Source organism: Physella acuta, unplaced genomic scaffold (genome assembly GCF_028476545.2).
Source record: "Physella acuta isolate Inbredline_101_S28 unplaced genomic scaffold, ASM2847654v3 ptg000490l, whole genome shotgun sequence".
Lineage (NCBI taxonomy): Eukaryota > Metazoa > Mollusca > Gastropoda > Physidae > Physella > Physella acuta.
The window spans coordinates 61,907-74,346 of NW_026732009.1; the positions used below are offsets into that span (position 1 = coordinate 61,907).

The 12,440-nt window shown below is 34.6% G+C and overlaps 1 protein-coding gene across 3 annotated transcripts; it reads right to left on the minus strand.

The window, feature by feature from the left end:
* Positions 1–21: 21 nt before the first annotated feature.
* On the minus strand, positions 22–12,379 carry LOC131944403 (histone-lysine N-methyltransferase EZH2). Of its 3 annotated transcripts, none has more exons than XM_059304989.1 (18): positions 12,265–12,379; positions 9,284–9,514; positions 8,836–8,961; positions 8,589–8,709; positions 7,939–8,130; positions 7,547–7,682; positions 7,076–7,245; positions 6,435–6,526; positions 6,131–6,305; positions 4,885–5,033; positions 4,672–4,766; positions 4,181–4,347; positions 3,893–4,006; positions 3,472–3,533; positions 3,194–3,289; positions 2,843–2,924; positions 753–918; positions 22–381 (listed from the first exon to the last, which is right to left on the minus strand). In XM_059304989.1, exons 2-18 carry the CDS (start codon positions 9,485–9,487, stop codon positions 324–326), a joined length of 2,205 nt encoding a protein of 734 aa, XP_059160972.1. In that variant the 5' UTR covers positions 9,488–9,514; positions 12,265–12,379; the 3' UTR covers positions 22–323. The 3 variants fall into 3 exon arrangements, with proteins under 3 accessions (XP_059160972.1, XP_059160970.1, XP_059160971.1); XM_059304987.1 differs by having other exon boundaries at positions 4,181–4,350; XM_059304988.1 differs by having other exon boundaries at positions 4,181–4,350; positions 12,348–12,360.
* Between the last annotated feature and the right edge of the window lie 61 nt (positions 12,380–12,440).

The following is a 12,440-nucleotide window of genomic DNA, read 5'->3' on the forward strand; positions in this document are numbered from 1 at the left end:
AAGAAATAACAATAATTGTAAATGTAACTTGATTTTAATGAGTTGTATCATTACAAATTATATACACTAAACATTTCATAAAAGACATAATAAACAAAGTGATCTAAAATAAAGCCATATAAATTATGTCTATAATTTTAGGAACTGTTTCATAAATGTATTTATCAAATTTTAACATGATAAACTACTTTAAAAAATGTATGGTAAAATGATACTTTTTTTCTTTCACATACAAAAATTACAACAACTCAAAGTTTTGTTAACATTAAATTCTCTACAACATAACACCAGACAAGGTGATATCAAAGTTTTAAAAATACATTTCATATCATGCCATCTCTCTCAATCCCCACAAATCTTAGCTGCTCTGTTGGGCCATACCTAGAGAATAAAATTATGGTATGTTTATAACAAGCATATTTTATTGCTTAAATAGTGTTTAGTAACAAAAAAGAAATTAGCTAAATTGAAGTGCTAAAAGGCACAGGAGACAATTTTATATAGTTCTTTAGATTATCTAGGTACAGATGTTGATACTTAACCCTGAACCTAACTGAACTAATAGATGTTATAATTTAAAATATCCTCAAATTAAATTGTGTAGCGGTTGATTGCTCTGAGTTGTGACGTGCAACATATTCTTAAAAATTGGTTTTGTTTTCTAAAATACTCATTTTTTTCCTTAAATGAATAAGCTTGCAAAATTGTGAAAGAAAGAAAGTGAATGTTTATCAAAGTATAATTATACTTGCCTGTAATCAAAGAACAGCTCTTCCCCTGCTTGGATTGGTCGCTTGGCAAATATCCCTATACGGTGATCCCCGTTGACCATCATGACCTTGGCGTAACAGTTAGGGTTGATGGAGTGGTTGGCAAAACGTATCTTGTTGCCTTTTCTTGTGGCATCCACCACAAAATCTGGGGATAACAAATGTTTTCAAGTTCACTCAACAACTCATATTGTAACAAATGGTTTTAAGTTCACTCAACAACTCATGTTGTAACAAATGTTTTTAAGTTCACTCAACAACTCATGTTGTAACAAATGGTTTTAAGTTCACTCAACAACTCATGTTGTAACAAATGTTTTTAAGTTCACTCAACAACTCATGTTGTAACAAATGGTTTTAAGTTCACTCAACAACTCATGTTGTAACAAATGGTTTTAAGTTCACTCAACAACTCATGTTGTAACAAATGGTTTTAAGTTCACTCAACAACTCATGTTGTAACAAATGGTTTTAAGTTCACTCAACAACTCATGTTGTAACAAATGTTTTTAAGTTCACTCAACAACTCATGTTGTAACAAATGGTTTTAAGTTCACTCAACAACTCATGTTGTAACAAATGTTTTTAAGTTCACTCAACAACTCATGTTGTAACAAATGGTTTTAAGTTCACTCAACAACTCATGTTGTAACAAATGGTTTTAAGTTCACTCAACAACTCATGTTGTAACAAATGGTTTTAAGTTCACTCAACAACTCATATTGTAACAAATGTTTTTAAGTTCACTCAACAACTCATGTTGTAACAAATGGTTTTAAGTTCACTCAACAACTCATGTTGTAACAAATGGTTTTAAGTTCACTCAACAACTCATGTTGTAACAAATGGTTTCAAGTTCACTCAACAACTCATGTTGTAACAAATGTTTTCAAGTTCACTCAACAACTCATGTTGTAACAAATGGTTTTAAGTTCACTCAACAACTCATGTTGTAACAAATGGTTTTAAGTTCACTCAACAACTCATGTTGTAACAAATGGTTTCAAGTTCACTCAACAACTCATGTTGTAACAAATGGTTTTAAGTTCACTCAACAACTCATGTTGTAACAAATGTTTTCAAGTTCACTCAACAACTCATGTTGTAACAAATGGTTTTAAGTTCACTCAACAACTCATGTTGTAACAAATGTTTTCAAGTTCACTCAACAACTCATGTTGTAACAAATGGTTTTAAGTTCACTCAACAACTCATATTGTAACAAATGGTTTTAAGTTCACTCAACAACTCATATTGTTACAAATGGTTTTAAGTTCACTCAACAACTCATGTTGTAACAAATGGTTTTAAGTTCACTCAACAACTCATGTTGTAACAAATGGTTTTAAGTTCACTCAACAACTCATGTTGTAACAAATGGTTTTAAGTTCACTCAACAACTCATGTTGTAACAAATGGTTTTAAGTTCACTCAACAACTCATGTTGTAACAAATGTTTTCAAGTTCACTCAACAACTCATGTTGTAACAAATGGTTTTAAGTTCACTCAACAACTCATGTTGTAACAAATGGTTTTAAGTTCACTCAACAACTCATGTTGTAACAAATGTTTTCAAGTTCACTCAACAACTCATGTTGTAACAAATGGTTTTAAGTTCACTCAACAACTCATGTTGTAACAAATGGTTTTAAGTTCACTCAACAACTCATATTGTAACAAATGTTTTCAAGTTCACTCAACAACTCATGTTGTAGCAAGACAGGGGGGGACGACAATTGGAACATTGTAATCTAAAAGAGAGTAAGAAAAAAATGGGTACATTGAAATCTAAAGGAACATAGAAAACAATTTGAAACATTGTAATCTAAAGGAACATAGAAAACAATTTGAAACATTGTAATCTGAAAGGGACAAAGAAAAAAACATTGAAATGTGAAAGGGACAAGGTGGTAGAGCAAACATAAATTAAGTTCTAGTTCTAACTCAAATTTTAAAAAAAACATAGTGAAAAATAAATGATAAAAACTCCTCAACAAAAGAAAATGTGCTGCCTACCGTAGTTTAAATTAAATGATAAAAACTCCTCAACAAAAGAAAATGTGATGCTTACCGTAGTTTAGATTAAACAGGAAACTACACATGTACTTGTCATAAACTTTGCCACGTCTGTCAGCTTCATCTTGAGAAATTATCTGTCAGATTGTTTACAAAATCACATTTTTTAATGTTCAGAATTACATGTCTGCACAGATTTAAACGTTTTAACAAATCATACTATTGAAGGAATCTAAAGAGAAAATTTCTCAATTCTTTTAAGAATAATATTTACTATCAGAATTTCCAATAAAATATTTGTATACATGTTTACAAGTAACATCAGATAATGATGATGCAACTCTTCATGTTGGCAAATATTTAATCATTAGCATCCAATTTTTTAACTGCTGTAAACTGGTGTTACCTCTCCACAGTACTCTGAGATAAATTCATTTTTCTCTGCTGGTTCCTTGAGGAATATTCCCCAGCCAGCTACATCAGAAGGTGCCAGTAGAAGATGCTGAAGACAAAATTATTGAACCTGTTACTTTTAATATCTAGAGTTGCGCCCCTTTTTTAAACAACGAGCAGATACCTGTCCATTATAAATGCTTTTTTTTTGACAGGTTCATTACAAAATCAATAGGCAAAGTTTGGGTATTTTTTACAATTGTTAATAAAACTAAAAATAGTCTCACTCACTTTTCTCATGCCCCTCTGTACACTGACATTCTTGCAGGAAATCTTGGGTGTTTCAAACTGATCTGTTCATGAAAAATCATCGTTAAATTAAGTTTTTAAGGGTTTTTACATTTTAGTTACGCTTATGTCTATTCACAATTATGATAATGACAACACATTAGTAATGGTAGGTAACGCTTAGTAAAGGAATTTTTATCCTAGCAGCAAATAAAAATATTTTGCATAAAGTTGTTCATAAGATCCTAATTCAATACTAGATTTTAATATAATAGAATACAGCGATACAGCCATCTCATTAGTCCTTCACCTTGCTACGGGTAAGCTACACCACCAGAGAATTTTAAGTTTTTACAGCTGGAAATAATCAGGACAAAACCTAACAGCTGTGAACAGGTCAATGCCCTCACAGCTGTGACATTACCTGCCCCACACGTCTGACAGAGGTCAGGGTCACACTCTCGGACAGCCAGGAAACAGGGACACAGCTTCGTATTACACTGGGCTTTACAGCGACAGCCAGGAAATCTGTTCTGACCTGTTGGACAATAAAAATTTGGTCATTATTTACTGCTTGTGGAAACATTAAACTGAAAGTAGCAAATATTTTTGGACAATAAAAATTTGGTCATTATATTTTACTGCTTGTGGAAACGTCATTAAACTGAAACCAGAAAATATTGTAATTCAAGAGATGAGGGGAAAAACTTACAATCAGAGCTACACTGACAGAATTTCTCACAGAAATTTTGTGCCATGATGCAAGGACAGGTTTCATCGCATCGCTGACCAGGGTGGTCACACGGCTGGTAGTTGTACACAGTCTTGCTTGACCCGTCCTTCTTGAGCTGAATCTTGCGACAATGCATGGACCACAATCTGCTGGCAACAAAACGATACTAGTGGGTATTTGCTGTGACAGGGCATGGACTATAATTTGCTGGACCATAATTTGCTACCCACAAAATAATGCTGGAGTGTTGCATCTTATACATCTTAGATAAAAACACTTATGATCAGTTTTAATTTGAAATGTGCAAAAGTATAAAAAAAAAAATTCATTTAAGATTTTTAACAAAATGTGCTTATTTATAATCCATTACAAAATGTACACAATTTTAGGCTGCAACTTTCCACCCCACAGATGGTACAGTATCTACAACTAAGGTTAACAAATAAATTGTGATTTAACACTGGGTTAACCTTTGCTTCTTCTTCTTCTTCCTTGGTGGAGTCTGTGTTGTCTCCTCATTCAAATCAGGGATGTGAGCTTCTTCCTTCACAGCAAATCTATACACCTAAAACAGAGAAATGGGTTTTTTTAAACTTGGATTAAAAATTAATAATACAATTTTACACCCCACAATGTGGTCAGAAAAACAAACAGAAAAATATTTGTATACATGTTAAACCAACCTGCTGACAAGATTTTGAACCAATCAGACGTGCTATGGAACAGTAGTTACTGCGGAACACATCCGCCAATACACGCAGCAAAGACTCCTCAGCTCCAGACCATTCTTCTGCTGTTGGGCTCAGGCGAGGTGGAAATTTTATATCAACATCTGCAATTAGCAGCAAGATCATCTTTGTTACATCAAAACAGTAAATAAAAATATATTGTTCTAGTGTACAGAGTAATAAGTCAGTTTTACTATCAACCAATGTCCTAGTGTGTAGCTTTTTAGTCTCACCATCTACCAATGTCCTAGTGTATTAAAGTCTCACCATCTACCAATGTCTTTGAGAACTAAAGTCTCACCATCTACCAATGTCCCACTAAAGTCTCACCATCTACCAATGTCCTAGTGAACTAAAGTCTCACCATCTACCAATGTCCCACTAAAGTCTCACCACCTACCAATGTCCTAGTGAACTAAAGTCTCACCACCTACCAATGTCCTAGTGAACTAAAGTCTCACCATCTACCAATGTCCCACTAAACTAAAGTCTCACCATCTACCAATGTCCCACTAAAGTCTCACCATCTACCAATATCCCACTAAAGTCTCACCATCTACCAATGTTAAAGTCTCACCATCTACCAATGTCCTAGTGAACTAAAGTCTCACCATCTACCAATGTCCCACTAAAGTCTCACCATCTACCAATGTCCCACTAAAGTCTCACCATCTACCAATGTCCCACTAAAGTCTCACCATCTACCAATGTCCTACTAAAGTCTCACCATCTACCAATGTCCCACTAAAGTCTCACCATCTACCAATGTCCCACTAAAGTCTCACCATCTACCAATGTCCCACTAAAGTCTCACCATCTACCGATGTCCCACTAAACTAAAGCCTCACCATCTACCAATGTCCCACTAAAGTCTCACCATCTACCAATGTCCTACTAAAGTCTCACCATCTACCAATGTCCTACTAAAGTCTCACCATCTACCAATGTCCCACTAAAGTCTCACCATCTACCAATGTCCCACTAAAGTCTCACCATCTACCAATGTCCCACTAAAGTCTCACCATCTACCGATGTCCCACTAAAGTCTCACCATCTACCAATGTCCCACTAAAGTCTCACCATCTACCAATGTCCCACTAAAGTCTCACCATCTACCAATGTCCTACTAAAGTCTCACCATCTACCAATGTCCCACTAAAGTCTCACCATCTACCAATGTCTTAGTGAACTAAAGTCTCACCATCAGCATTATTGCTCTCCTCGCTGTTCTCACTGCTTGCAACACTGCTGCCATTGTTGGCCTTGCGTTTCCTGCCATTCACCTCTGGCCTGTTAGGTGAGGCCCTCCCAGCCTCTTTCTGATTCTCCTTTTCTTTGGTTTCTTTTTCCTCTGCTTTTGGGTCTTTAGAGTTTATCTTTTCAAATTCATAAAATTTCATTCAAAATAAAATAATAGCACACTTTTCCAAATGTGTACAAAAACTTAATTCATAAAACGTTAAGCGCACAAGTTTTGAGGTTAATCAATCAATGAAAGTACCAACCAGGTAGAGGTAGCAGTCAGGACCACAATGCTCCAGTTTTGTTTTTTTCTCAGGCATCTTTCTAGACAACATACTTGGTGTTGGGTGATAGGCTGTAACAAGAGTGTACACAGTGTTCAGTTATAACAGGTACACAGTACACAATTATAACAGCAGGTACACAGTGCTCAGTTATAACAGGTAGACAATACACAATTATAACAGTAGGTACACAGTGCTCAGTTATATCATGTACACAATACACAATTATAACAGCAAGTACACAGTGCTCATTACAACAGGTACACAATAGACAATTATAACAATAGGTACACAATACTCAGTTATAACCGTAGGTACACAATACTCAATCATAACAGAAGGTACACAGTGCTCAGTAATTACAGAACTACACTACATTGAATTATGTCAGGAAAATACAACATAGTACACAAAACCAAAAAATGATTTGTTTTAATCAACAAGCGTACAATTACTTAATAATTTACATGATAAATATGTAAAATTTTCACTCCTGACTAGAGCTGTTAAAGCTATTAGACCATTGTTACTTTAGTGCTACAGTCTAAAACCTGGAGATGAATTTAACAAACCCTTCACTAACACACTTGCCAGCAATATTGAGAAGATTGAAATCTTACGGTGTAAAAAGCAGTCATATTTGAAGCAACGTCGACAAAACAGCGTATGGAATGAGTGCATCGTTTGCTCTCTAGGGACAGACTGTGCCTTGGGCCCATCAATGTTAGGTGTACATTCAGGGGGGACGTCTTGTAAACAAACTTTCTGGGCTTCGACTAGTTCTTTGTACCTGTAAAACAAACAGTTCTCTGTGTTTACATCACTTTGTTAGAGGTAAGTAAACAAAACAAGCTAGAAATGTTGCTAAGATTCTTTTTTGAAGCTATATGAATAAAAATATTTTAACCATAAAAAAAGTTTCATTTTCATGAATGCTGTAGTCAAAGATTTCTTTTACCTTCCAATTGTGTACAAGTTTCTGAAAGAATTTGTTACCTCCCCTTTCACCTACCACCCTCATATAGAATGATAACCCTGACACTTTATTTGTGATATGATGAAACTATTATAGCAATTTAAATTTGTCTTACTTTTCCTTTAATTCTTCCACAGTTCCACCCTGGTCAGGAAATGCTGCACAAATAGCCTCAAACACTTCAATAGGAATAGAAGCAACATCCATAAACTCTTCTTTTCCATCTTTTACTTCTCGTTTCACTTTTTCTTCTGTTGATTAAAAAAAAATGTGTTAACAAAATTGTTTCAAAAATAAATAATACTTTAAATGTGTGTACAAAACAGTAGGTTGCCAATAAAGTCAATTAATGTTTTTAAGTTCAATGTTTGGATCTATCAAATAATACACTATAAAATTTAGATCTAACAAATACTTTTATGGGCTACACCTAACAAATAAAACAAGCAGAGATACAAGTTAAGCAACGATGGCATAGAACTAATGGCTTGGACACTGATGACTGACCTCCATTTTCTGCCCTGTACTGCTGGGCCACTGAGTTGACCAGCTCTAAAAACAAATCATCCCCAATCCCAGAATTCCTCTCTCCGTGCACGCGTCCCTCGTAATTTTTCAGCAGTTCTTCAATGAATGATGTGTCCTGATCCAGCAGCTCGTCGCCCATGTATGGAATGTTGTGTAGAACTGTTTCATCTTCTACCTAACAAGGAAACAATGCTATACTGTTAGTCCCCCATATATGGAATGTTGTGTAGAACTGTTTCATCTTCTACCTAACAAGGAAACAATGCTATACTGTTAGTCCCCCATGTATGGAATGTTGTGTAGAACTGTTTCATCTTCTACCTAACAAGGAAACAATTCTATACTATTAGTCCCCCATGTATGGAATGTTGTGTAGAACTGTTTCATCTTCTACCTAACAAGGAAACAATTCTATACTGTTAGACGGTGGAAAATTAGATGTGCAAAATATTTTATATGCAATAAGGTAGTCCTAAATGATAAGAAATTATAAACAAAAGTTTGATTTAAATATTACAGATTGTAAATATGCCAAGAAAAAAGAATGTGTACAATTAAAACAAGCAGTAACACACGGGTGTATTATTATCTAACACTAGCTGGTTTGCTAGTACAAACCTAGTACAAACCTACCATAAAGTTTTGCTGGACTGGGGCCCAGCTATACATTGTAGGTATAGATTTGACAGGCATCATTGTCTTTAATGGCCCAGACTGTGTTGGGAAACCCATACCACTAGTTACTTCACACTGAAAGGAAAAATTACTAGAACTGTAACACTACATACACCTAAGGAATTATAGGTTATGAAAACTAAGAAATTCCTATTTAAAAAAATTTAAACTAAACATAAAGAAAAAACACGAGAAACATACTTTTTTAGCTGATCTCCCTGGTAATATTTCTGGCACAATTAGTTTTTGTATAGACTGTTTAGACAACCACTCTTCTTCTTCAGCCAGCTCTTTTTCTATTTCTATTCTGTTTGCAGCAAAGGCATTCTTCAAAGAGATTACAATAGTTTAGAAACAAAGAAAATAAAAATGTAGCACTAAATTGGTTAAGAAAAATGGGTAGGCCAAACAGATAATAAAATTAGTTGAAACTGCAGCAAAAGTTGCAGGAAGGACGATGCCTAATTCAAAGTGGTTAACAAAACACAATGAATAATAAGTAATGATAATTAAATGTATTTGTAGGCATAAAAAATACGGCAAACTATGTACCTAGAAGAAGTGATAATAAGTCATAACAAAATCATTTTTTTTACATAATCAATTTAAACTAGGGTTTAACAACAAATAAAATAATAATGACACTGACCTTGACCTCATCAGCACGCCTGTCCTTCCTTTGATAACATAAGCGAGTGTACTCAGCCTTGACCCGTTTCTTCCAGTCCACAACTCCCAGAATGAAAGGTTCACTAACGCTGTTGTTGGGTGAGGGTGGAGCAATTGCTGATGATGCCTGCAGAAGTCTCTGGGCTCCACTTCGTGTGTGACACGCCCCTTCAGCTACAGCCATTTTAAGTAGCAGCCAGACCTGTTATAACTTTTAATAATGTTAACATTTTATTAATTGCACAAAAGCTAAAAGGTGTAATTATTTTCTAAGTGGTTTTGATTTTGCACAAAATTTGGAGAACAGCAAATTTCTATTCTTTGCACAAAGGCTACTTTTAAAAAAAACTTCATGAAGGAGTGTATATTGGCATCTAAACCCATCAATGTTATACACAATAGTCATTTGGATACTAGCTCTTTAGGTAAAAACAAAGTAAAATTCCCTTTTTGAAACTCACAGTCTATGGGGCGAGTGAAGTAGAGTTCAACTGTATATGAAGGGATAGTGTGATCAGCACTATGCCCAACACTTTAGGTAAGTAGCAATTAATAGTGGAACCAACCAATAAAAAAGTAAGATATCCCGATACATGTTCCATAGGCCAGTTGTGATTATATTTAAAAATAGGCTACTTGTTTAGATTATAAGTTTTTAACAAAATCACTAAAAATTTTAACCTGATGGGCAGATTGACACACATGAACTCATTAAAAGTTAAACATTAGCAAGGTCTGAGCATCAATGTGAATTCACATGTATTAGTGATCAATCATTTAATCTTTGTAGAGCATTACTATTAAATTCCTTTGGAATGTTACATTATTATTATAATTAATTAGGTTCACTTATAGATCAAAATGTAAAAATAACTAGATGATAGATTTATTAGTCAATAATTAGTCTGAGTGTTGACTTTTAAACTTTTGCCCTGAGTTTAAGTAAGAATGCCAGAGATAGACAAAGCACACCACAGTGTACAGGTACAGTAAAGAATGAGTATAAGAATTAGGAATAAGTACTATATATTGTAGATAATTAATAATTAAACCTAAATCATTAAAAGTTAGGAGTAAGTGGTACTAAGCAGAGGCGTAGAGATGGGGGGAGGTACATATGTGACATGTCCCCGGCTGCCAACCCTAACGGTGCCAAAATAAGCTCATTTTAGCTGCTATTTTGAATTATAAATATAAAAAATTTATTTAATATAATTTATGGGGGAGGCGCCGGTTGATTGAGGCCACGACGGGGGGACGATCTGTCCGGATTCAAAGGGTCAATTCTAAATATCATCCGAGATAGTGATAGTGCTGAGTGGTACTAGTAGAGTTAACTAGAGTCTACTCTACTGATACTGGTATTGCTAGTAAAGACTAAGACTAACAGAGAGTCTAGCTAGAATCTAGAGTTCTAGTTAGTCTAGACACTACTAGACTGTCTAGAATACTAGAGTGCTACTAGATTTCTGGATCTAGAACCTAGTAGTTACTAGTTAGTAGGCTTTTTGATGAGAATTACAGAATGATTTTTTAATTAAAAATGTATCAATAACAGCTAGCACACTAGTAAACTAAGCCAATTTAGCATGTTTTAACTTTCTGTGCAGTCATTATTACTGAAAAAAATTCCAAAGTCAGGTCAGCCTGTGGCACCCTCCACTGAACTTGACAGAAGGAAAAAAAACTTGACCTGTGACCGTCATTAAAACAGAATTTGCTTTTGTTTGTTTTTTATTTTTTAGTAAACATGTGCTTAATCTTACCCAATAAGTGATAAAAATTTGAAAATTAATTTTTATTACTGTTGTAAAGTGAGATAAACAGCTTAATAAACACATGTTTTCTTGAGGGGGTGTGACCCGGGTGTGGCACACATCGCAATTGCAACTTTATATTTCTGTGTTTCATGACTAGATATGTTTACAATCAGCATGCTATGCTTTTAAAATTGATAAAGGGTAAGTATAACAAGTTACAAAATCTGCAATCTAACTAATAATGCATACTTTCAGTTTGAAAAATAATAAAAACGATCATCTACGAAGAAAGCGTAAACATTCTATTTTTAGGTGTGACATAAAAAAAGTCATAAATCTAGCCAAATACTTGGATTCTTGCGCAGCACACATTTTCCCGCGCCTCGTTTTCACTAAACAAGATTTATAATAAAATGGCATTATTGGGGGTGATCGTTTTCCCACGAACATATCTCATTAACCCCATAAATTATTACCAGTTAATTGTAATGTGTGTAAAATTGATGCTTTAAAGTTTATGAGCAACATAAGCTGGTTTATGAGCAAAGTGATATTTCAGAGTTATTGCGAGACAATCAAAGAAATTAGGTCAAAAGTACATCTGGGAATTCTTAAATAACAGACTGAAATAGAAACGGATAGTTCCGATGTCTAAAATTAACGATGGCCTCGAAATTATTAGTTTTATCCCTCTACCATTTAGTGAAAGCGAAACTGGTCGCCATTTTAGTAAGCGCATGAGCCGTGAGATGAGACGAAAATGACAAACCCGGAAGCGTTGAACCGAACGGCCTACTAGTTAGTAACTAGATCTAGATCTAGCTAGATCTAGATTCTAGATCTGGATAAGACAGACTCAAGATCACTCAGTCAAGATTCAAGAGTTGAACACCAAGAGATCTGAGTCTAGATCTAGTCTAGCAAGACTAATTCACTGTCTAGACTCTAGTGATGAGTCTAGTGCTAGTGACACTCTAACTCTACCTACTGCTACTGTGACTCTAAGTTAGCTAACGCTAGCCGCTAGTCTTCTTAGTACTAGTAACTAGAATCTAGTAGTAGTCTAGTCTAGTTAAGTCTAGAGATCTACTAGTTAAGTCTACTAGATCTAGATCAGATCTAGAACCTATTTTAATTTAAAATCACTCAGTGCAAGTAATTAGTAATGAATATTAACTGTGAGTTTTAAAAAGAAACCTACTAGATTCTAGATTTAGTCTAGATTCTAGATCTGATCCTAGAATCTAAATCTAGATCTAAAGATTCTAGACTAGATTCTACTACTTTTTCAAGGCTGGGCTTTTTATTTTTATATTTGCGCGTAAATTACACAGTAGTTTACAGCAGTTTACTGCAGGATCATCTAAAATTCATACC